At 35.0% G+C, this 24,479-nt stretch overlaps 1 protein-coding gene across 3 annotated transcripts in view; it reads left to right on the top strand.

Annotated features, from left to right (window-relative positions):
- WDR72 (WD repeat domain 72) overlaps positions 1–24,479 on the top strand; it is a 103,169-nt gene that overhangs the window by 19,958 nt on the left and 58,732 nt on the right. For all 3 annotated transcript variants that reach the window (XM_085070674.1, XM_085070673.1, XM_085070676.1), the window contains 5 exons: positions 2,129–2,270; positions 2,557–2,802; positions 3,296–3,516; positions 4,839–5,034; positions 16,354–16,556. In XM_085070674.1, coding sequence (XP_084926800.1) covers positions 2,129–2,270; positions 2,557–2,802; positions 3,296–3,516; positions 4,839–5,034; positions 16,354–16,556 — 1,008 coding nt within the window. The remainder of the gene's footprint in view (positions 1–2,128; positions 2,271–2,556; positions 2,803–3,295; positions 3,517–4,838; positions 5,035–16,353; positions 16,557–24,479) is intronic.

Genomic DNA, 24,479 nt, shown 5'->3' with positions numbered 1-24,479 from the left:
TTCAGCTATAGATAGACTAGTTGTTGAAGCGGTTGGTGTTTCTTTTTTCTAATTTTGGCAAAAAGAAAAATATTTTTCTAACATAAATGTGTGGTTTAATTTTTTTAGAAGCTTTTACTTTCAAATAGGTAAAAAATTAATTAAAATAAAATACGAGCAAATTATTTTGTTCTTGTTTTATTAAGATACGGATGCATGTTTTAATGTAACTACATAAATAGGTTGCTTCCCATGTGTATCTGCCCTAAATTGAAGGGGTCTGAATCTGTATTTTATCCAGAATACTGTTGGCTTGAGCCTGCAGAGGCATAATCACATGCAGAACTTTTTTCACTGTGAGCAGACTGATATACCCACAGTGCATAAAATTAGACACATGTGACTCTCTTCAGGACCATGATCTTGGCTTGAAGAAGCCTCTGATGTTAAGAGGAAGCTGAAAAAGTAGGTGATCTTTATACTTTTATTTGAGAATTCATGTTTAGCAGAGCATGTCACACCAATTTCAAATTTAGAAGTTACTGTGTAGACAAGTATCTCAAACGGACTCAGCTGTGTTAGAAAACCTACATCATTTTTTTGTAGTACTTTGCGTGACCTCAAAGAAATAAATAAGGAAACCCAGTTGACTTAAAAAGTAGAAAATCCATTATAATTAGGAAGCTGGGGAATGGGGGAGCTGGAAAGATATGTGGTAGGCCTTCTTACTTTGGCAAAAAATGAACCAAAACAAATAGAACAGATTATTCTGTGTAGGCTTGGTTCTGTTTTTTTGGTTTGGTGTTTTTTTGGTAAGTCTGATTGCTAATGCTGTTATGAAATTGGAATTGTTTGAAGATGTGGATTTCATTCCTACCTGAAATTGCATTAGTTTGAGTGTTTGTGTGGCAGCTCAAGCTGGTCATTGAGCAGTTTTATGAAGATATGCAAAAGAAAGATATTTTTATTTGTAGCTGACTAGAAACAGTGTTAAATATATACCTGTGTGAGGTTTTCTAGTGTTCAGTCTTTCTGTTGACAAATGTAGGCTCTTAGAAAGCATGTTTGTTGCATAATCCTGTGAAGCCTGACAGATTTAATTTTCAGTTGAAGGGAGATAGCATAAGCCATTCAGCTTTACCCCCAGATGCTGTGATCTAAAATCAGATAGGATAACTGCTGGAGGATGCCAAAAGGTCAGGAAGGGTGAGGGAAAAGAAATAGCCAAAACACGTGGCTTAGGAAATAATAGGGTTACAGTGGTGGTAGAAAGTTCATGCATGCTTCCCTCTAAATAAATGCTTTTAAAAAATAATTACCTCTTTTTCAATATTTCTCCTTTAATATTTACCTTACTCCCTGAATAATTTTTATAGTGGATTTGTGGGACAACCAAATTGCCTTGTGTGATGGTCTGTTTTGAGCTCCATTTTGAGACTATAAATGGAACCATTTTACAGGACAGTTAATTATTTCGGAACTGACTCCCAAACTTCAATTTGTAAATAAAGATATCCAACATATGCGGTAGGAGCAGAGTGATAAATTTTCTCCTGAGCCTCCTTTTTCCCAGAACAAACAACCCCAGCTCTCTCAGCTCCTCCTCATCACAATTGTGCTCCAGACACTTCAGCAGCTTCATTGTTCTTTGGACATGCTGCAGCACCTCATGACTGAATGATGGTGTTATAGACTATTTACCTGTGCAAAAGCATAATTCTTACCTTTCATTATTTGTAATCATGCAAGCTGTGATGACTGAACCTTTACTGAATTTGTTTTGATCCAAAGATTATCAATATTTCACTGCATTGTTTTTCTCGAGCCCGACCTTGGTGCTTATGCTTGTGATACTATTGAGAAGATTCTGTGTTTAGAAAGTAAAGCTGGGGAGACATCACAGTCCACTTTTCCATTTGGGATGTAGGTTTAGCCAGGGTTATTTGCCAAGCAGAGGTGATCTTTGGCAGGCTTGTACTAGGCAGAGTAACTTGCTCTGAGCAGGGTTTAGTGGCAGATAAGGAATCAACTATGGTTTGTTTTATAATTTTACAGCTTTTGATGAAAAAAAGCCTTCACATTTGCAACTATTACATTATTTTATCAGTTGTATTCTTTCAGAATATTGATTTACTGTTCTTTTTCTCAGAGTCTTCCTTTTGTCATGGGCTTCATGAATGAAAGAAAGGAGCCTTTCTACAAAGTTCTTTTTTCTGGTGAAGCTTCAGGGCGGATCACTCTGTGGCATGTTCCTGATGTCCCTGTGTCAACATTTGATGGTTCTCCAAAAGGTTTGGCACTTTTGGCACCTTGCTACCATCTTTTTTATTGTGTCTTGAGGTCAATTTTAATGAAAATTGAAATTCTTGTGAAAAACTTTCCACACTAAAAAGTGATGACCATTTATTCATTGTGTGATGGTTGCCTGTAGTTAGGAGTAGCAACAGCTGATTTTCCATCCCTAGACTGCAGAAAGGATAACTTAAGAGAAATAATCAAGCGATGAAAATGTGTCTGTTGTTGAGTTTCACATTTTATTTTCTGTTTACAAAAATCATCTCTTGCCCCACCCTCTAGAGATCCCAGTTACAGCTATGTGGACTCTTCAGGATAATTTTGATAAACATCATTCCATGTCAGAGGGCATTATTGATCAACTTTGTGCATCTGAAGATGGATTTGGAAGTGCAGCTGTCAGTTCCTCTGTGTACATACCTGGTCTTGATAAGCTTGTGTGTGGATGTGAAAATGGGAAAATTTTTGTAACATTAGGTTTAAAAACTGCAAGAGCAAGACTTTTAGAAAATATATCTTTGCTTAAAGGTAAGTTTTAACAATTTGTTCAGATCGATCTCAGTCAAGCACAGAAGACTTCCTATTTCTAGCATCCCTTCCAGTGGTCTCTGTAAAAATTCTCAGAAAAATAGGCCTGGTGCTCAGGGATGGAATGAGGGAAATGGAAGATTCTTTTTTCCTTCTGTAGCTGATCTATCAGATCACAGCTTAGTACTGCCACGATGCTTTCTAGTGTTAGGAATCTGGGAGTGGCTGTGGGATGGGATATCATGCAGAAGTGAGGTATGTGGCATGTCACAATATTGGCAGTTTTCTTATTTATTTGCTCTCTAAAAGATCATTCCTCTGAAGGGAGCATAAAGGGTACATCTCAGTAGATGAAGTTCAAAGTGCAGAACTTTGTTCTCCCTTTTGGTTGTATTTAGTCTTTTGAATATCCTGACTTTTAGGAAATGTACTGTAAAATATGGAACTCCTATTCTTGAAGAGCAAAAATAATTTATGTGCCATCTTCTTTCAGATAATCTATCCTATACTGTTCTGAATGGTCACAGTAGCAGAGTCACTTGCTTACTTTATCCACATGACAAATCAGTAAGATTTGATCCGAGCTGGCTGTTATCAGGGGGCCAGGATTCTGTTGTGATCTGCTGGGACATATTTACTGGAGGCATCCTACACCAATTTAATCTGCAGTCTGGTCCAGTAACAGAGCTCTTACGATGCCCAGAACACTACAGAGTAAGTAAAAGCATAATAAACGATACCTTAAAAGAAAAATTATTTCTATATACCCATCTGTGAGTGTATGTGTGTGTGTATATACATTTATATGCAAGAGAAAATAAAAAGAAAACCCTATCTGCCAATACTTTAGCCCTTACCACTTCATGCATAATTTCTCTTCACTTAATTGTCTTCTTTAAAAGTTGCTTTTAATTTCAGGAAGTTGAGTTCTTTGGTTTGTGACTTATTATATTGAAGCTCTTAACATTCTATTCACCATTTTTAATACCATGATTATCAACCTGCATGTCAATCTGATTAACTCCTCCTTCTGAAATTTAAAAAGTGTACTCAGTAGGGCTAGGAGCTGGAACATAGTATTTTAATCTAATCTTTTCTATTGGTCCAAACTAGATATACTTCATTTTGGTTCCTGACATATCTTTGTGGTCCTTTGCATGTATATTTTTGCATTTTATGATACTTAGAATAATTTCAAGTTGTGTTCTAATTAATTGAATTTTGAAGCTAAATTTAGGGGAAGATTTACTGTACTGAATGTTCTATGTAACTTTTGAACATTGTATTCCCTGGGGCTGGGATTTCCATCTTTCCTCTTAGAAAGCCTGCAAAGACACATTACATAATTCTGAATGACTCACAGTTCACTTACGTGCCAGAATTAAGTTGTCAAGAAATGGTTTGCAATGAGAAATTTTTAAATGTTTGTAATGTTCCTTTTTGGTTTTATTCTGAAAATGCCTGCCTGGCTGGTGTTTCAGCCTTGTTTAAAGAGCTGAGTTTTCCTGAAGGGATATTCCTCTGTGTGTCACCAAAAATTACTTGCAGGAAGGGAAGGCTTAGCAGAATCAGATCCATATGGTATGAAATGAATTTGTAACTTCCTCAGCTTTCTGTTAGAAAAACATTGCCCTTGGCTTTTGTTTTTAGACCTGACATAATTTTATATCACGTGAACACCAGTTTGGTGTAAGGTAATTTTTTTACTACTTTCTCTTCAAGGACAACTGCTACTGTATAGTTGGTTATATAATACCTGCTTTGATATGCTAAATATTGTGAATAAATTGAATTACAATTATTATGTTTAAAATACTGAAAAACCAAAGGTGATTGTATATTTTCCTGTCAGGAGATGAGTTGTATAGCCAACCTGGTAAAAACAAGTTGAAGATGTTGGCTGAAATAAAACATAATTTTCTAAAATTAGTCGTGTTCTGGGAAAGAAATCACTGGACAACTTTTACTAGGCCTGTTAAAATGATGTGGTTGTGAATGTGGTTACAGTGTTGAAACTGGAGTTTTCTGTTTTGCAGTTAAAAGACCAGAGTATAGTGTGCTGTGTGTGCAGTGACCATTCAGTAGCAATCCTACACCTTCAGAAGGGACTATGTCTCTTACATGCCAGAAAGCATCTGTTTCCTGTGAAGAAGATAAAATTTGACCCTCTTGAGAATGTGCTAATTGTTGGATGTGAAGACAATTCAGTTTATATTTGGGAAATTGAAACAGGTAATAATATAGAGGGATGTTTTGTTTACTTTCCTGAAGGTTTGTCTGTCATGTGGTGTTGTACAATCACAATTTATAGAAGACCAGAACAGAAATATTAATACATTGATTATATTTATTGGAGAGATTCAATGTTTATATAAACAAGCAAGAAATAAAATTTTCTTGTGGTTCAAGGAAAGGTACTAGTAAAATAGAATAGTTTTAAGACAGATCCTGACAATCAGAAGTTTAGCTGTCATGGCAGTGAATTGAGTAGAATATTCCTGGGAGCTATAATTAAAAATGAAGCTTATTAAAAGAACTGATGTTTTCACTCTAAGCAGAGCCCAGCTGGAGCACAAAGTTATGCTTTCTTCCAAGAATTCATAATCTGAGATCTTTTGATTTACTTCATAATCAGTTAATAGCAGAAGATAATTCCAAAGTTCACAACTGTGTAGTCAGTAAAACTAAAGCTGAATGTTTTTGGGTAAAAGTGTAGATTCCCAGGCTATTTGAGAATGTAATGCTGTTCTAGTTTGAAAGCAAACCAGCAGAGGAATTAACTCCCCATAAATATGTTGCAGGAAACTCCAAGTCAGAACTACGATTTAATGGGAAAATTAAAATAAGGCAATAGTACAAAAACACTGGCCTAAGCTGACCAAGTAAGAATACAACCTGATACCCTGTTGGTCAGGGTGGTGACAGCAGTCCAGCTAAATGGTGGCTAAAGCCCCATTGGAGACATGGATGTGGTCCTGTCAAAGCAGTGACTCTGTAGAAGGTTCTGGTCCTTCTCTGGAGGTCTAGTGGTGGTTCTCAAGCTCTTGTCCTCTGGGAATCCAGTGGTAGTGCTTCTGTGGTGTTCCAAGCCTCAATTTATATACAGGTAGGAGTGGTCAGTTCCTCCCCTCACAATGTGGCATCTCACAGTGGCATGATGGAAGGTCTCCAGGAGACCTTGCTGGCCCTTTAGTGGAGATGGCTCCCCACAGAGTGGCTGCTGCTTCCCCAGAGGGTGTTACCAGGGCTGAGTTATGGAGAGGATAAATGCTGACCCACCTATTTTAACAGCTTATGTGGATGGTAATAGAATACATACTTTTGGTTACATCTTATATTATAACCCAAGGCAAATGGTCACTTATATGAGTGATAAGTGTAGTTATCTGAGCTTGGACAAATAGAACTACTAGAAGCTGTAATGGTACTAGATTAGGTACAAGTGTCCAGACAATTCAGTGTGTCCTGAGAGGGGGAAGGTGCTTTGAGTCCAGAGCCACTAAAATGTACAGCATGTTAAAACTGTATCAAAACACAATTTTTCTAACTGAGGACTGACATCACAATTTACTTTGTGTTATTACAACACACTACTTATACTGTTTAGACAAAACAGAAAATATCAGAGCATATTAAACTGTCTTTAGTCATAAAAACATTTTCTATTTCAAGATTAAAGAGGAAGTAAAATTGATGCCACTGCTCATGCATATTACATATTCAGAAAGGGTGCAGATGGTTAAAAGTGTGTATCTTTTGTTATGAGTATCATGGAAGAGTAAGTGCCACAATCACCACCTTGTTAAGAATCGCTGGTACACAAGAAAAAATGCTGTTATTTGCTATACAGGACAAATTAACAATTTCTTTTGGTTTCTGTTATGCATTGCTGACTAAAAGGTGCCATCTAGGTCAATACTTGAGAAAGCCTAGTAGGATATAATGTAGTTGCTTTAATGTTGAATTACATCTGTATTGCAGGAGAACACAAGAGGTCATGGCGTTGATCCTTGAAATTGGCCTGACCTAGATCAAGAGCTATGTAGATACTTCAGTGGCACTCAGGCAGACAAAGCATTGTTCAGTTGTATGACAGGGATTTACACAGCATCACCAAGGAACCTCTGCAGGAACACAGCACCTTTCATGATTTCATCTGTTGGAATATGAATGGGCAACCACACAAAGTACCACTAGCTTACACAGTTACCTCTGAACATGTTCCCTGACTCAGTTAAATAGGATAAAATGTAAGTGAAAGTCTTGTGGTTGCATTGTGTTATGGAAAGGGACACAAGTTAGTTTTTGTTGCTTTTGCAGTACAAAAATATTTATATTTCTTCTGGCTATGCAGTTAGCTTCATGACCGAAGCTTTGCCTCTAAGTTAAAGTCAGTGGAGTATTGTGTCAGACTCATATATCACTGTTTGTAGTTAAAAAACTGAATCTGAACAGGGTTCTTGTGCAAAAGTTAATGGATGACTGGGAAAACAGCCAGTCTGTTTATAATTTCAGGCTGTGGATTAAGAAATTTCTATGAATATTTCAATATTTACACTGTTGTAGAGTCAGCAATAATTCTGCTGAATTTGACAGATGATTTTAGAAAAGTTGAGAGGCCTAGTACCACTTTAAAACTGTTTTTCCATCAGGTAATTAATAGGATGACCCCTAAAGCACATGGAAGATTTCATTATGCATAACAGTTTGTTGTTCAGCTTCGTGTGACAGAGGTTGACACACTTGTACAGAAAACATTTCAAAAGACTTAAAAATGTTTTTTCTCAACAGGCTTTTATAATCATCAGGTTATGGGGTGGAAGAAATGTTGTATCCCAGATTAAAATCTAAGTCAGTACTTCATGTATAGCTTGTACTACATTTTCATGAGATTGGCAAAGATAAACTTATTTTCTGTGGTCACTGGAAAATTTTGAGTATGATAGTCTGTATACATTCTAAATAAATAGGATTTTCATGTAGTTTATTCTGAAGTGTTAAATACCAGGAATGTAGTTGACTTCAAGTGTAATTCAATCTGTATCTCTTCCCCAGACTACAAGGCAAGTCCACCAAAGGCAGGTGAAACCAGGCAAAGATAATTGCCCGCTGCTCTTACAGGTGTAGAATAAGATAAATTTGATTATATCCTTTTATTCCTTTGATTTATGGAGCAGAGTAAAATTATTCTAAGTTTAAATGTTGATATTGCATCTGCATGTGGGTAGTGATATAGAAAATAGTACAGAAGCCATGAAGTAACATCAGGGTAGTTTTTAATGTATTTTACCTAAATTTTAATGTATGGATACGGCAACTTTCCATTACAGTGGAATATCTTTCCATGACAATGAATATTGATCTAATCATACATTTGGAATAATATAGTATGTGTACAGGATATGCTCCAAACTTGTGTGTGCTGGAAGACAAATCTGCAAATCAATAACAAATTTTATTCTAATTAAAGTGCAGAATATTTCTTCCAATAGCCACCACTTGAAATCCACATCAATAAGGAAATTAGCTGTTATCTGTATTGCTTTTACATTTTCCTAACTAGTTGGTATCTTTGCTTTTTTAGAAAGGTAAATATCAGTACAATAAGATACAGTAATAAAAGGATCAAAGGATTTTTCCTTGCTCTGTACAGCGTATGGCAACATGTCTACCACTGCACCTTTATACCTAATATGTATTAGGAGTGAAGAATTAATTTGAATAGCAATCTTCCTTGCTCAGGGTTAACAATCTTCATTTATCAGAGATAAATTGTTTTTCAATTAGCACTGGTTTAATACGAATTTATTCCTTGAGGTTCATAATACTTGCAGAATGAATAATCTACTAATTTCCTGCTATTTTCTTTTGTCTTGCAAGTCCTGGTGTGTTTTATGATATGTTTAGTTTGAGTTTAAAGATAGACTAACATCACTTAAAAAGACTTTAATATATTGTTCATTTATCATACTACATACTTAGCTTTACACTGGCTATATTGTGTTTTTTTCAAACTCCCCCAGGGAATGCAAATTTTCAGAGCTGTCTTATATGCTGCTAGGTCTAACATGAAAAAAAAATCAAAATATACACTTAGAGAATTTTTATGGGGTCAGATCTCCTGAATAGTTGAAACTAACTCTTTGCTCACAATCCTTACTAGAAAAGGTCAAAATCATTAAAAAATAATAGACAATTACTAAATAAATATCTATATAATATTTTTATCCTCAGTTTGTATGTTGATTTCCCTGTTTAAGCTGTACCTGAATCCTCTTCTGAATAGAATACTTTTCCTCGTGTTTTGACGTGTTGATTATCACAGTATCTGAGTGCTTAGTAACAATAGTTCTGCCATTTTCTCCTTAAGTGCAGAAACATCAGAGTTGTCTTGGCTTCTAACTTCTGCATCTAAACAAAGCAGAAATCCTAAGAATGACAGTGTTTCCTATAGAATTATTCCTAGAACACTTTAGGTGTTATGTAATTTTAACCCCACCATGTTTTGATGTATAGAGTGTACCAGAGATTTGCTTAGTAGCATCTGCTACCTCAATTCGGAGGTTTTCTTTGATATTACTGCCTGATTTTGCAAAGGTAGCATCAGGGTGATACTTGTGTTTTTCTGGGGGTTTTTAATAGAGGTAAGTGAAAGACTGTCACTGTTATTTACTGGAATAAGACTAACTCTGTCATCATGTGGGATAGTCTGTATAGACCTCTCTTGGTTGAGGAAGCAGGAGAAGCAACAGTGCTTCCAGTAACTCTGTCACTGTGGTGAGAAGGAGGCACATTGAGCATTGGAGGTGCAGTTCACAGAAGTGAAATGTTCAGCTTTGAGTCCATACTTGAAGGTATGAAGTTTTTCTGAAACACCTATGTGTTTTATCACTTTAACAAGAATGATAAATGGCTTGAGACAATTCTGCTGAGAAAGAAAAAAGAAAAAAACCATGCCACCTTAAGATAACTGTCAAAGACAGAAAATTTTACCTCAAGCATTTAAAAGCTACACAGGTATCAATAAAATAAACCAGGCTTTTAATGAGATTGGCAGCCCTCATAAAATATGCTGTGTCTAACATTAATCAAATCCATCTGGATGATCATAAAAAAATCTTCATGAAAAATAGATAAGAGTTCAGAAATACTCTGAAAGTATTTCTTGTTGTGTTAACGCCACATCAATAAATTTAAATGTTGCATAAACCCTCTGCTGTTTTAGAAGCACACTTACCATGGAGAAAATGAAATTACTCTGCAGATAGCTATGTTATGGATCAAGCCTTTGATCATATTGATGGTCAAACATGCTGGAAGATTTTCAAATGCTGTTTAAAGATAATTTTTATATAGTTAAGTGTTCTCCAATATTTTTCAACAATGGGTCTTCTAAACCTGTGGTAAACAGCAGGCATCCCATGAGTTGAAGAATTTGTGGGGGAAAGAGTTTGGGGTTGGTTGGTGTTTTCTTTTTTTTTTTTTTAATGTAGACCTCCATTTAGTATGTCTGACAACTTTTCTCATCCCATACAGAAATTATGGATTAAACTGTTTAGAAAGTTAAGGCTTGGATTTCATCAGGTGGCTGTGAGAAAAATAAGTTGAATAGTTTTTAAGGAAACTTAGAACTCTATCAACGTAAATTTGCACTTTTATTTTACTAAGATTTATGCCTAGATAATTGTAGAACCAACAACAATTATACTCTTGTGGCCTTTTTGTCCTTGTAAAATTTAGTGATTTACAGTCTCTTGATATATTTTTCATTTTCCCTGTCTCTCTATTGTTCCCTTTTCTCTACAGGTTATTGGTTAGAATTACATCTGAGTGGTTGAATGTGGCCTAACTGATAAATGGAGGCTGTGGTGTAGGGTCAAAGTCATAATAGTCACTACCTTTTTGTTTCTTTTTTAATGAACTTTGCATAGACTAAAGATCTGCAAGTCTCCAAATAAGATTTAAACATTAATATAGATGCTTTGTGAACCTTAGCGTTTGGGTTTGGGGTTGGTTTGTTTTGATTTGTCAGTCTTAAGTTAAAACTTAACTAATGTTCTGCCTCTTTTTTTATTGTGTCTTATATTTTATGTGTGTAAGCCTCGAGTTAGTCTGTAGCTTGTACTTGAATATTTCATAGCTCTCTAAATTTGAGTCATCGTTCAGTAAATACTTATTGATGTAGAATAATAAAGGGTAGTGGAGCTTGGGAAAGTCTGTCTCAGGGTAAAAAAAAAAGCAGTGTCATCTTTTGTCCAATTTGCAGAAGATGAGGATACCTGACTCTTGTCTTGTATAAAGATATACAGGAGTGTACCTTTATATTCATATGTATGCATACACACATGTACATTTATGTACATTATGTATACTTGGAGGTACATGTATGGAATTTACCTGTATGTGTCTGTTCCCTCCAGTTGATAATTGATCTTCATTCTTATTAATAAAGAAATAAGATTTTCCTATATATAGTTATATAGAAAAGAAAAGGAAATGAAAACTGATTGCTATGGTCAGTGCAGTCAGAAGTGCTTGCCAGGAAGGTGTTTCATTCCAGACAGCAAGGGACAGATTCTCATTCTGTGTTTCAGATTGTGATAAAGGAGTAGACGGAAACTGCTTGCGTATCTTCCAAGTTCAGAGCTGACAACTTCCATTCAGCCCAGTTTGGCACGTTTACTGTGTCTTAGCAATTCATGTTACAGGATTATTGTCCTTTACTGTTTGGAATATGTTGTGTCACGGTGCTACAGGAGTAGTTTAGATTGAGTCAGTGAGAGAACCAGGGGAGTTTTCATGTCCTTTCATTTGGAGTCTTGTGCTTGCATCAGAAATCCTGAGGTAAGAACTGGCTGCGTTGGAGAATTGCTCTTTTTACTTATATAAGTAAACCAGCATTATAAATTAGATCTCACTAGTTTTCTTTGTGGTGTTCTTCATTGCTTTCTTCAGCTAAAGGATATTGACAGTTTACAAATACTCTTCTGAAAGTATGTATTCTGAAGAATGTCAATAACACACAGAGTTCGACATGACAGAAATCTTTCAAATGCAAAAATCAGTGAGGAGGGTCTGCAAAGACATTTTCCATGCTCCTGCATACATGACATCTTGATTGTTAATCTCTTCCTTTAAGTAAAATACCTTTTTAAATATTAAATTATTTTAGTAGGCTGAATTTTGTATAGTCTATCCCATTTCTATTTTCTAGATGGCATTTACTTTTGTTTTGATACTGGTTGGAATATATATTCTTAATGCAATGTTTGTTCCATCTGTTTTGGGCCAATTGATGTTGTAGTGGTAGCAGTAGCAATAAGGAGAAATTTTTCAAGCAAAGTGCTTGACAGAAGTCTTGGAGCAAGACTTTAGCATTGTAAAATTCAAGCATTTTTTTAGCAAGGAACATAAAATTTCTGTATGCCTTATTCTACCAGCACAGAAGAAAGTGCGTGGAAGGGTTTTTTCTGGTGAAATAGGTATTTATGGAAAAGAAGATCTTAACAGAAAATAAACCAACTGGTGTTACAGATGATGCTTGTTCTGAAAGGTGACTTTTTTGTTTTGACTACTAGTAAAGAAAAGGATTTGTTCTCGACCACATGCTGTTTTTAAATAAAATCAATTCTGAAATAATTTCTCATTCACAGAGCCCTGCTATGTTGTAAGAGTCACCTGAGTTACTAGGTCACAGCAGCACTGCAATACTGAGGATTTTCAATACTTTAGCTGTGACAGCAAACAGAAAGCACTGGAGCCTGATGATATGACAGGTCATGTGATGGCAGTGAATGCCTTGTCTTGAGGCAGGAAAATATGCTTGACCTCTTCAGTAAAAATGCATCATTCAGTACGAGCAGAACCCAGAGAACTGTGTGGACAGCACTAACACCAAGAGACACAATTTGTAGTACTTGGTCCACAGGAAGAATAAGATGTTGTAACAGTCTCTAGCCAGTCACATCTGGTGGTCCAGAGCTGCCCAGGAGAGTGAAATACTCCACTCTTGTCTGTTCCTGAGACTTGGTTGCCATGGTCACAGCTTTAGAGAGATAAAGACTTTCTTTTCCTGTATTTTGTATGTATAGTAGGGGGTCATAGCAGTGGTGTTGCTGCTATGCAGACACCCCTGTCCTTTCCTGTTCATTGTTATTTTATGCTCCTGAATCAAAATATTTTGGCCTTATTTATGTTTAAAATAGTTTAGGTTTGAAAGTGGATTTTATTTCTGCCCTCCCTCCTGTACTCTGATGTACAGCTTTGTCTTGTCTTGGTTTTTTTTTTCCCTTACAATCAGAGACAGACTATTACTAACAAATAACTGTTTCTGAACAATAACCACCTTGCCCCAGTATTATTCTGGCTGTTTGAAGTGGTCAGGAAGTCTTTGTCATATATGCAGGTTTCTAAGTCCTTTCCCCTCATCCTTCCTCCCTGTTTCTCTGAAGGATGTATTCAGGCATCACAGAATACAGGTCTCTTCCTTTATTTTGTCTCTGCCAACTACTTGCTCTGTAAATGAGTATTTTGGGCTCTTCAGAAGAGTAAAGTTAAACATATAAATACTTAGTAGTACTTTCAAGATCGCACATTTTCCTATGCACCTTGTGCCATTTTATTGCAGCTCCAGCTGTACATACAAACCTGGACATATAGATGTTCACATATAGGGGACAGGATTGGGTAGTACATGTAAGAAAGGGTGGGGGGTTTTAAAGAAAATAGCCATCTTCTGGAAGGTGCTATTTAGTGGGAATTCAAACAGCTGTTATGAATGATACATAAATGATTTGAAGATGTAACTGAAGTTTTTCAAATTGATTTTATGGTGTCATAGTGTTCTGTTGGTAAGAAGCTAAGCTGATTGTCCAGGGCATTTGCTATTCAATGTTCCTGTCTGTAAATGTGCTTTAAAAATAAAAATTAAAAACCCAGCCCCCAAACCAATTGTAGCTCGTCTATGTGAGAAGCCAAGCCCTCTTTCTTGCATAGTGTGAACCCAGAAGGGATTTTTTCAGTTGATAAGATGTTAATTTTCTCTTCTCCAAACTACTCAAGAAATTGTATGCTTGTAATGGCATTGTCTGACACAGTTAGAGAAGAACCTGTGAGTAGCAGAAGTGTTCAGTAACCCAACAGTCTGTTTGGTGGTTTCTTACTTTACATCTGTTAAGTCTGTAATATATGTAAGCAGATCTGTCATCTGTTTAAAATGTTTGTGTGTTAAATATGTAAAATATAAATTCACTTTCACATACATCAAGAATACCTGTATATTCCATCCAGGCCATTACCTTCAAAGGTTAAATTCTGCTGTTGCATTTTCTGTACCTTTTACTGCTTCTGGTATGTTTCATTCTCTGTCAACTAAAATTTTTTTTCTTCAACCAGAAGTTGAAAAATTGTCTCTGAAGCTGTTGCCAGAGAAAAGCTCTGATGTATGGAAAATAACCTGTGTTTCTAAAATGGATAGCCTTAACTAAATTATATTCTATTATACATCCACTAGATTATCCCACAGAATGGTCTGACTCTGAGGGATGACTGGTGAGACACTCCTGTGCATCTGACAAGAGCTAACAAAACATGCTTGGAAATTCATGTTTGAAAAGACTATGCATAATCAGGTGTTTGAAATTTAGTACTATGACCCCAAAAGTCTTGGATTTATTAAAAATTTATTGTAATTTCTCCTTGAAAGGAATGTGATACCTGGATATTATGATAGTCTTGAGGACTTCAGCAGTGAATTGCACTAACTAAAGTGTTGCAGAAAACAAGGTTGGATATGTGTTTGTATATACATACATACAAATACTCACTGTGTAGTGAACTTGCCACAGAAGGTGGTAGAAAAATCTTTGTCCTCCCCACTTAACAGCAAGGAAGAGCAATGATTTCTTTGGTGAATTTGTTCATATTTTGCTCTGAATAATCCAGATAGTTCTGTGGGGAAACAAGGAATATTTATATCTTGAAAGGCTACTTTACACATATAAAGAGGCCAAAATAATAGCTGAGTGACTGTATTATTTCCAAACTTCTTCACTTTGCAAATCCTATAGTATTTTTAAGGATGTGTTTGCTCACGTCCAATGTCAACTGTACAATCATCCCTTGTAGGCATCTAGAAACATTGTTTTTGTGTTCCTGAAATACTGAAATGTGTCAATGTTGGGAGCTTTGTAGACAGTCAAATTATGAAGACCTTTTGGGCAACTTATTTTCCTTCCAGTAACCCTCCTGTTCTGCAGTGGTCCATGATGCTGCAAATCCTGGGGAGAAATTAAGCACATTAAAAACAACTGGGGCTGATTCTTATCCTTTCAGTGTTAACATTACAGTAGTCTGTGGTATTCAACTGATTTTTATAGGGGGCAAAGAATCAGTTGCCCTGTTTTCTTCTGCTCTGAATTCAAAGGCTGTCATATGAGTAGGAGACGTGATACTGTAGTGAACAGAAATGGATGAGTTTCGGAGAAATAATTTCAGATAAAGAGATTTTATACACACAAACACTTATTGTATGAGATCCCTCAATCCCAGTCCAATATTTTTAGCAGGTGTTACTGATAGAACTTCAATGTTACACATTTTTTTTTCTTGTAGCAGTGAAAGGGAAAATTCATGTTGTATTACTTGAGGGTAGAAAGAATTCAAACTTAAGGGAAAAACATTTCATGTTATAGCTGATATTTAATACTTGAAAAATCCTTCAGATGTATTATATCTCTGATATTTATAGGAAACATGCTATTTCAGCAATTTCTTTTAATTCCTATGGGAAATGTGTAGTATATAATAGTAGCTCATTTCAAATACATTTAAGCTCAGTTTAGATATCTTTCATGTTAGTTATAATTAAAATACTATTGCTGAAATAATTACTAAATAAATTTTTTACTAAAATCATATAACTGGATACAACAGCTAGAGGATTTAGGTTTCAGAGAGCCACACAAACAATGAAATAGTCTCTGAAACATCATATTCATACCCCTGATGAATAAGCTACATGTATATTCATGTATAAATCATCTTTGTCTGACAATTTTTAGGAATGGAATGAAAAAAATTGAGCTTTCTCTTGCTATTTGTAATCCAGAACACTAGAGGACAGCACTAAAATATTACATAAATGTGTTGTTGTTTACACTGTTAATGATATAGATGCAGTGGGAGGGCTTTGTGAGGTGAAAACAAATTACTGTTTTGAACAGTTAGTGCAAGTGATATTTTTGTGAATATCCTTGGCTGCCTTTGAAAACTGCATCTCACTGCACTTGTATAAAATATCTGGAGCTGCTTCTTGTCTGAAACAAAGTTATTTGCTGCAGTGCTTTCTTTAGAAATTAAACTTTTTTTTTTTAATATCAATAGTGTAGAATACATTTTTAATTTTAAAAAAGTCGTTATTTGCCTTATCTGTAAATATTTTGTGATTTATTTGCTCACATGAAGTGTACTGTGTTCATAACATGATACCTGTGCAGAGATGTAATAGTGTAGCTCCTTGAAAAAGTTACAGCTTCTGTTGTGTTTCTGTAGGCACGCTGGAACGGCATGAGACAGGTGAAACAGCAAGAGCAATTCTTACTGCCATTGAAGATTCAGAATACTTAGTGGCAGATGCTCTACTTCCTGTATCTCAAGAATCAAAACGAAACAAGAATTCTGGATACAAACACTCCAGCTCCTGTAGGCATGGCATGGGCCCTCATCTTGCTCATACAGAAAAATCTTCAGATAAGGTAAGAGTGAAAAGTAGAGTGTTTCTCAAGAGCAACGAGTTATGATCCAAATTCTTTACCCTTTCACCCACTGATGTTTAAGTGGGATGGTGGCTTGGTTTTAAGTTTATAAAAGCTTCTTCTGGCTGGCTCAGTTTTTATGACTTCACCCCATTTCATAAACAAATGGGGAAAATGGATAGAGGACCTTATGCAAGGTCATGGGTAGGATTTTCTCAAACTTATTACCTGTAGTTAGACCCTATTTCCTTGTGCCTCTAGCTTGTGACTGCGCCTGTTAGTAGTGCCCTCAGAACAACTGAATACACCTTACACCAGTTCAAATGCGTATGTCTTGAGAGGAGGCACACCATGATCCAATGCTATTGGTCTTTCTCTTACTGCTTTTCTATGAAACCACAGATCCCTCTTGTAAGTCAGTGACAGTTTTTATTGGGTGTGTGTTTTCTGTTAGCATCATCACAAATGGACTGCATGCACCTCATGTTTTTATTAGTGTGGTTAAATTTGGCACCTGCTTGGTTAAAAAGAGAGTGGTGATGTTCTTGTGAGGAACTGGGCTGCAAATAATAATGTGCTGTTAAAACTGAGAAAATGAGTACAGAGGCAGCAAATCACAAGAAGTAAAGTTGAAAATGGAATAGTCACTCTATTTTCTTGTGGCCTAGATATATCTTTTTATCAGTTATTTGTAGATATTTGAAAAGCCTGTATTTGCTTTTGCTTTTATTTTAATTTGAAAAACTGATTATTAAAACTGTCTCTAACTTAATACAATCTCAAATTCAATGAGATAGGTATTGCTTTTTTCATGTAGGAAAATAATGGTACAAACCTATTTTCTTAAACCTCATTTATGCATCAGGAGGTAATATATTCACTGAACTCTTGTTGAGTGTATCTTAAGAATAGGGCTTCCATGTTATTTGTTCTGTTCTACCACTTTTTAATTAATGGGTTTTGGGTATTCTGTTCTCTGCAACAAACACAGGAAGTAATGTCTGCTATTCCTCAACCTTCAAATGTACATAGAAAGTATTTTACCGCAAGTATTGAGAAGGAAAAATGCTTTCCTGTTACTCACACATGGAAACAGCCTTCAGAATGGTCTCTGGCCTTTTTTTTCTGGCTTTATTAATTATAGGAAATAGAGAACCAGGTATTTCAAAACTGTCTGATAAAGTACAGCTTGATCCAAGTCCTCACGCTTGAATTTTATGGTCTTTTCTTCATTGTATCTTGAAATTTACATATCACATTGAGTTTATAATGATTGTAGTTTAACTCTTAATATTTTTCTTTGACCTTTTACTAACCTTAGTCTGATTTCTAAAGTTCTTTTTGATCCCATTTTCTGAAAAGTCTTATTAGAGCGTAATCCTGCTGAGCATGTTGTGGGGCAGATGGTGCACTAGTTGGCCATTGACACAGAATCTGATCTCCCTGTTAGTTTGTTAAAAGGAATAGTTTCTTCTTGCCTTTTTAAATAGGAACAAAAGACAAAAGTTTCAGTAGTTGTTTGGTGAGTAGTTTTAGGTATGTCTATAACATTGAGAATTGCATAAATTTAACAAGGTGGGAGGAAAGAAAAAGTGCTGATTATGAAATATGGGAAAGGAGGTTTTTGTAAACTTTCAAGTGTGGAGTTTAACAAGCTTTGAGAATTCTCATGGTCTTAAATTGGAAGAAATATCACAACAGGAAATGGTGGGATTGTAATAATTTGTAGCACTTTTTTTGATCTAATAGCGTCTTGCCTGCTCTGAAATCTCAAAATAATATTCTGTGTTCTTCTTTAAATATTGCTCATTAATTATATTGTCCAAATCAAAACTTCTTAGTTAGCAACACTATTGATGCCTCTTAGACTTTTTCTGTCAAAACCTCTTCTTTTTAGTTTCACAGGTTTTTTGTCATTACAGACCTGTTAGGTTTGTCTAATTTCATAATAAATTAAGTTCTGTACTGAGGAAAGCACTTTTCATTTATCAAACGTGTTATCCAGTACATTCAGAGCTTCTTCTTACTTGCATCTGTGTTAGAGAGGGTTCTGTAGATTGGTGTGGGAGATGCTGGAGGCTAAATATATATAGTGTAGCTGAACCTGGGAAAAATACAACAATGGAAGTCTCCTTAGTGCTATTGAAGAAGCCCACTGCAGGCTACACAAAAGGAGCGTGGAACTCTTCAGCTTTTTTAGCTCTGGTCTGTTATTGCTGAAATGAAGGCTTGTTATGAAGTTTGCTATTTTTCTTAAGTTTTGTGTAGGAAACCTTTTTTTTTTAAGTTTTTGAAAAAGTTCTCTATTTACTCCTTTGCATAATTTTGTTTTAGCATCTTGAAATACTCTAGTAATTCAGATTCCATGAAATTATTGAGAGGACTGTGGGTATCAGACCAACATTCCATACCATATTATTTAAAGCATATAATTCCTACATGCATAAAACTATCACAAAACTTTCAGATTATCAGAGGGTTTTAATATAGAGTATTTCATTATCAATTTCCTTCTCTGGCAAATTGTGTATTAGAAATTTAACAACATACTAAATTGTTAATAACTTTCCTATCAAAAACTCCCACATCATCAATTTTAGCATATATTAAAGAACTCAATTCCAGAAGATTTATGTGACAGAAAAAATGAGATGGTAGCTATTCTATCCTGTTGGGATTGTAATTGTGAATGATGTTTTTGTACAATGAGTGATCCACATGAAGATTGCAAGATTCAACATTTATTCTTAGTATTATTACATTGTTTTACTATTCATATTAGATTTAAGATGAAAGAAGATTTTGAAAATAATGGTCTCTTTTTTCACCATCCTGAGAAAGCTAATATCCTCACATAGTGGTCCAGCTTCAAAGGCTTTCTTTCAAAACGTTTGCCATCATGTAAATCACAGATACAAAAGAAGAATGTTTTGATTTCATGGTGTTTTGACCATTTTAATTCTTTTATTGTGCTGCACGTGCCAGTGGGAGTACCAATAACAGATGACTGTGACAAATGCAGTTAACACAAGATCCATATTAATGTTGTCAAATCCCCTTGATATATTTAAACAGATTTTAATTATTTTTAATGTTGAAAGACCCAAAATATATAGCTTAATAGTTCTTCAAGAAAGCTTTACTTAATATGTGAATGTAAAACCTCTCATAAAAATGAAACTTTTATATTGGCCTTAGTCATTGACATGGGGTATTCATCAAGTCAGCAATTTGTGTGGCAAAGTGCCATTTGAATAGTGTATTGTTAGAATACTTATGGTCCACTTGACAAGGGCTCTTGCTGTAAATAGTGCAATTTGACTCCAGCTGTTAAAGAGTGGCTTTGACAGCAGCCAAATAGAATGGAGATGCTTTACTGCACCGCAGAAAAATCAATATTGGGTTCTTGTTCATAGTAACCTGTTTTCTCTTTTTTTTTTTTTTTGCAGATTTATTCAAGACTATCTAGAGTTCATTTGTGAAAGTTTAAATATTTTGAAAGTGAGGCTGTTTTATTTTCAGATTAATGTTGGTGGTGAATGATGCTTGTGTTTAGTTAAAAAGAAAAAGACAGTGCTTTGTGGATATACATATACAATATGATGATGCAGCATTATTGCAACTCTGTTTATAGGGATGGATGTTAGGATGTGGGTGCATAAGTTGTGTAACTAATGACAAAAAATGTTCTTTCCTTCGTCTTTGTGGTTTTTTTTTCTTTTTGTAGTGCAGCTGTAGTATCCCTGTCAGTTTTCTAAGTATAGGGTTTTTTTAAAGCAGGTTTCTTTGTTGTTCTCCCTCTAACAACCCCCACAGATGTTGACAATCTGTAGTGCCATTGTAGATATTCCTGAAGCATGGTCTTGCTAGTGCTGAACAGTTTTCCAGCAGTATTCAGTGACACAAGGTTGCTATGATACCTGGCCAGTAGCAATAGGTATTGAATCATTGCTCTTAATTACAATAGAATACATGCTAGACTGTGCTCGTGGTGTTTATATGGAACTAGCTCTCGTTATACCTGTAAGTCATAGTTCTGTTTGAAAATTGGAGCTGTGTGGAAAAACTGATTTTACAAAAATTGAAATGCTTCAGTGCATCATTTGAAGATTTCATTGATGCACATAAAAAGCTGGAGGTATCTGGGAATTATTTACCTGATGTTTCAGAAACCTTTTGTGTTGGAAAGTTTCCTAGCTTTTCAGCTTCAATGTTTTGGATATAAATCTGTGTTTATCTTGCACGAATATTTCTAGTGATTACAATAATATAATCATAGTGGTCTGGGTGAAAACATTGGAGGGAAAAAAAGCTTCTAAAATCTGCAATAGTTGCTAAACCTTGAACTCTTAAATGATACTACTGAAAATCTAAACCAGAGAAGGGAATTTTTTTACTGTGCATATAAGACAAGGCAAAGATGGGGGAGAGAAATGTATTAATTTCTGTGTGAACTTTGATAAGTATATGTATTTTTTGTTGTATTATCTCAGGAATTTTTTTAAATGCTTTGAATTAGGAGTTCTAAAGAACTTGATCTTTGCTTACATAATAGTGTATATATTCTCTGAACAAAAATATGTAAGGGCAAGAACGTCCAGAAGTTATAAATAATAAAAGAAATAACTACTTTGCACAGAATAAATAAAAGGCAAATTAAGACTGTAGGTCATCAGCAGCTGTTTGTTTTAGTATAGCAAAAGAAGCAATTTGAAAATAAAATTATTATTGGAAGCCTGGAAAATCACAGCTAGTTAAATCTTACTGATGGAAAAGTTGATAGAAAAATGGAAATAGGACACAAACACAAATACCAAATAATACTTAGCACATAGGAAATCAGGACTGATACCATAAACAATGGTGTTACAGACATGGATTCCTTTAATTTCTTTCCTTTTGTAATTAGAGCATTATTATCAGGAATTAAAACGCTCAATTATTTATGTGAAGTGAATTATTAAGGACAAAGCAAAATAGCAAGTAGAACATTTCTCTAAGTTGGTTCTGCAAGGGTATTTCTTTTTTTTTTTTCTGGGACTAGTGTTCGGTAGCTATATTTAGTAGTTTATTAAGGAAATGTAACAGGAAAATGAGTGAAGAAAAAAAGGACTCAATATATACAGGTTTTTTTCTCTGTAATTCAGTTGCAAAGCATTTTAGTACATTTCCTGTGAAATTTCACAATCAAGTATTTTATCAAGGGACCAAGGTAGCAACATAACTACAGTGAAGTAATAACTTCAGAGTTATGAGATTAAATTTGTACCAGTTAAAAGGAATCATGATCCTGAGGGATATTGATAGCTTTGACCACATGCCATCTTTGATGGAAGTTACTGTAGTTTTTGAATTGCCTCACCAAGTCAAGAATTTGTTGATTTTTTTTGTGTTTACTCCATTGATTGCCTCAAAGTGAAATGAAACAAAAAAGTTGCCCTTGGGATATTGTGGCACATTTTAGTCTTGCAGATATGGATAACAATTAAGGCAGGATGATAGAAATCTGTTAATAAGTCTTAACTATTTCAATGCTTCTGACACTGGTTCTTTTCTACTCTCTTACTGTACTGAGGGTGACTGACTCAAAATTTCTTTCCCTTCCTAGACCGCTAATTGGACTGTGTGATAAAGCTAAAGAAAGTGCTATGGTATCCTACTAGAAATAAATCTGAGGTCAATATCAACAGTCCTTGTGACATGTTGAAGGATGATTTATTGAAGCTAACCTAGTCATTGCTTCCTTAGCTCTGTCTTTTCCTATACCTCTACTGCCATGCTGCAACTCCATTCTGTCTCTAGCAAACTTTGCTTTTTGGAGTTTTTAGGGATATACCTTTATAATTAGAATTATACAATTTCTATCTTATGGAAGTGATGCTCATGATATCATATTTGCCACTTAGGACTGTTTCTTTTAGGTGTGGGGGTGGAGTTGGGTACAGTTTCAATTTTCCCATCTTAGATTTTACCTTTACTACTTTCTAGTCCAGAAGTTGTGACTTTTTTTGTAGATCAGCCTAATTGATCTTCCTTCTAAGTGCTCTACCTAATTCTGAAATAAATTATGTGATCTTTATTATAACCTTTATATTTTCATGTTGTTCAATGGTATTCTTTAAATTCTTCACGATTCTCAATAGTGATTTGGTAGAATCTTTACACTTTTCTATTCTAGACATTAATTCCCTGGCTTCTTATAGTTAATTAGTATTCTTTTAGTGAAGAAAAATATTAACAGCAATTCAGAGTGAATTCAGTGTGAGACTTTTTCCTAGGTTTCCACCTCACACATCTATTAAAAAAAAAAAAAGTGACTTTTTCAGAAGCACATCATCATCATCTTTCATGCAAGTTTAGAAAAAGGAATTGCAGCAAACAAACCTACTCTGCAAAAGAAAGTCTCATTATCTGCTAGCTTCCTTTTGATAGCTAGTTGAATCTCTTGTCTTGGTTACACAGCAGAAATAAAATTCTAGGCTAACCTATGGTTTGATTTCAAACAAAGCAACAGCAGTGGTTGTATGTCCATTTTCATTATATAATTTTTTTGTATATTAATACTCCTTAATTTGTTCTAGTGCTCAGATTTGGTTCTTGTCATACTTAGGGCAAAGGATGAATCATCCTAACAGACATCTGAGAATGTTTGTTTCCAAATACTGTCCTTTTGGAAGCCTCTGCAATAAGATTAAGCAGCTTGCAAGGAGCTAACAGTTTGAAATCTATGTGTACAGAGACTTAGCTGCTATCCTGGTACATCCTAGAATGCTGTAGGATCTGAAGAAAGTCCAGCTGGCCTATTCTTGAGTTTTCAAGAATGGCATTTTCTAGAATACACAGGATTTTTTTTTTATTTTTCTTTAGTAGAAAGTTACTTGTTTATGAGTTGGTCTAGAACTTCTGTGTAGATAAGCTTTCTGGTCTGGTGTCTTATAATTCAAGATGGGAAATGCATTGACAGAACAGCCCCAGGGAAAATATGTTGTTTAGGTTGGAGTCAGCACTCAGACATGTATTGCTAACTTAATTTTTATACACATCACTCCTTCTTCAGACAAAGCAATATTCTCAAGCTCCTACTAAGGTCTTGTTGGCAGTATCTGTGTTCAGCATTATTCTCACAGATATTTGGATGTTCATTCATCCAGTAAATTGTTCAGTATGATAATTCCTAAATCCTGAGTCAGTAGTCTGTGGTTTTGGATTGCTGTAGCATTGCTCATCTAGTTGATGATCAAGGAAGCTTTGAAGATGTTCCATCTTTTCTCCTAAAGTGCTGAGTGAGGATGAAAATGTTTTCGTTACCACCCATCACTAAGCTGTAATATTTCCAAAGACATGGTTTGAAAATTTACATTCAAAATAAGTTAAAACATTAAGATGTAGGCAGAGTACTTGAATATAGTATAAATAAAGCTTAATTTAACCCCCACCTTATTTCTTCCTTCTGCTTAGACTTCTCATGTTGCAGAGACTATCCATCTCAGAAATGGATGTTAGTTTGTGATGAGTGGATCTACAGGTCACTTTTGTATTCTTTCTATGATAAAATTACTGGGTAAGACTTTGTCAAAAGTATTGTGTTTAGAATTGCCTTTCTGATAGCGTGCCCAGACAGGCAATGATATGAATTCTAGACAAAGCAAAAGTTTTCTATAAAAAATAGCCAATACCTTTCTTCAAATATTTTTCTGAAAAATAAAATGTAAACTTACTTCCTACTGTTGAAAGGAATTGTGACGTTTTGAAGACTATTCTGTATATTAATTCTAATTGTCCATTGTTCTTTGATCTCTTTCTGTGGTTTGTCTCCAGAATCACTTTTATATGTTTACTTTATTTAAATCCAATAAAAAACTCTAAGTTGTGTGTTAACTTGAAAACAAAATGTGCGAAACATTTAATTTTCATACCAGACCT

This window comes from Lichenostomus cassidix, chromosome 10 (genome assembly GCF_008360975.1).
Source record: "Lichenostomus cassidix isolate B80296 chromosome 10, HeHo_3.0, whole genome shotgun sequence".
NCBI lineage: Eukaryota > Metazoa > Chordata > Aves > Passeriformes > Meliphagidae > Lichenostomus > Lichenostomus cassidix.
This window is presented reverse-complemented; position numbering and strand designations above follow the sequence as displayed.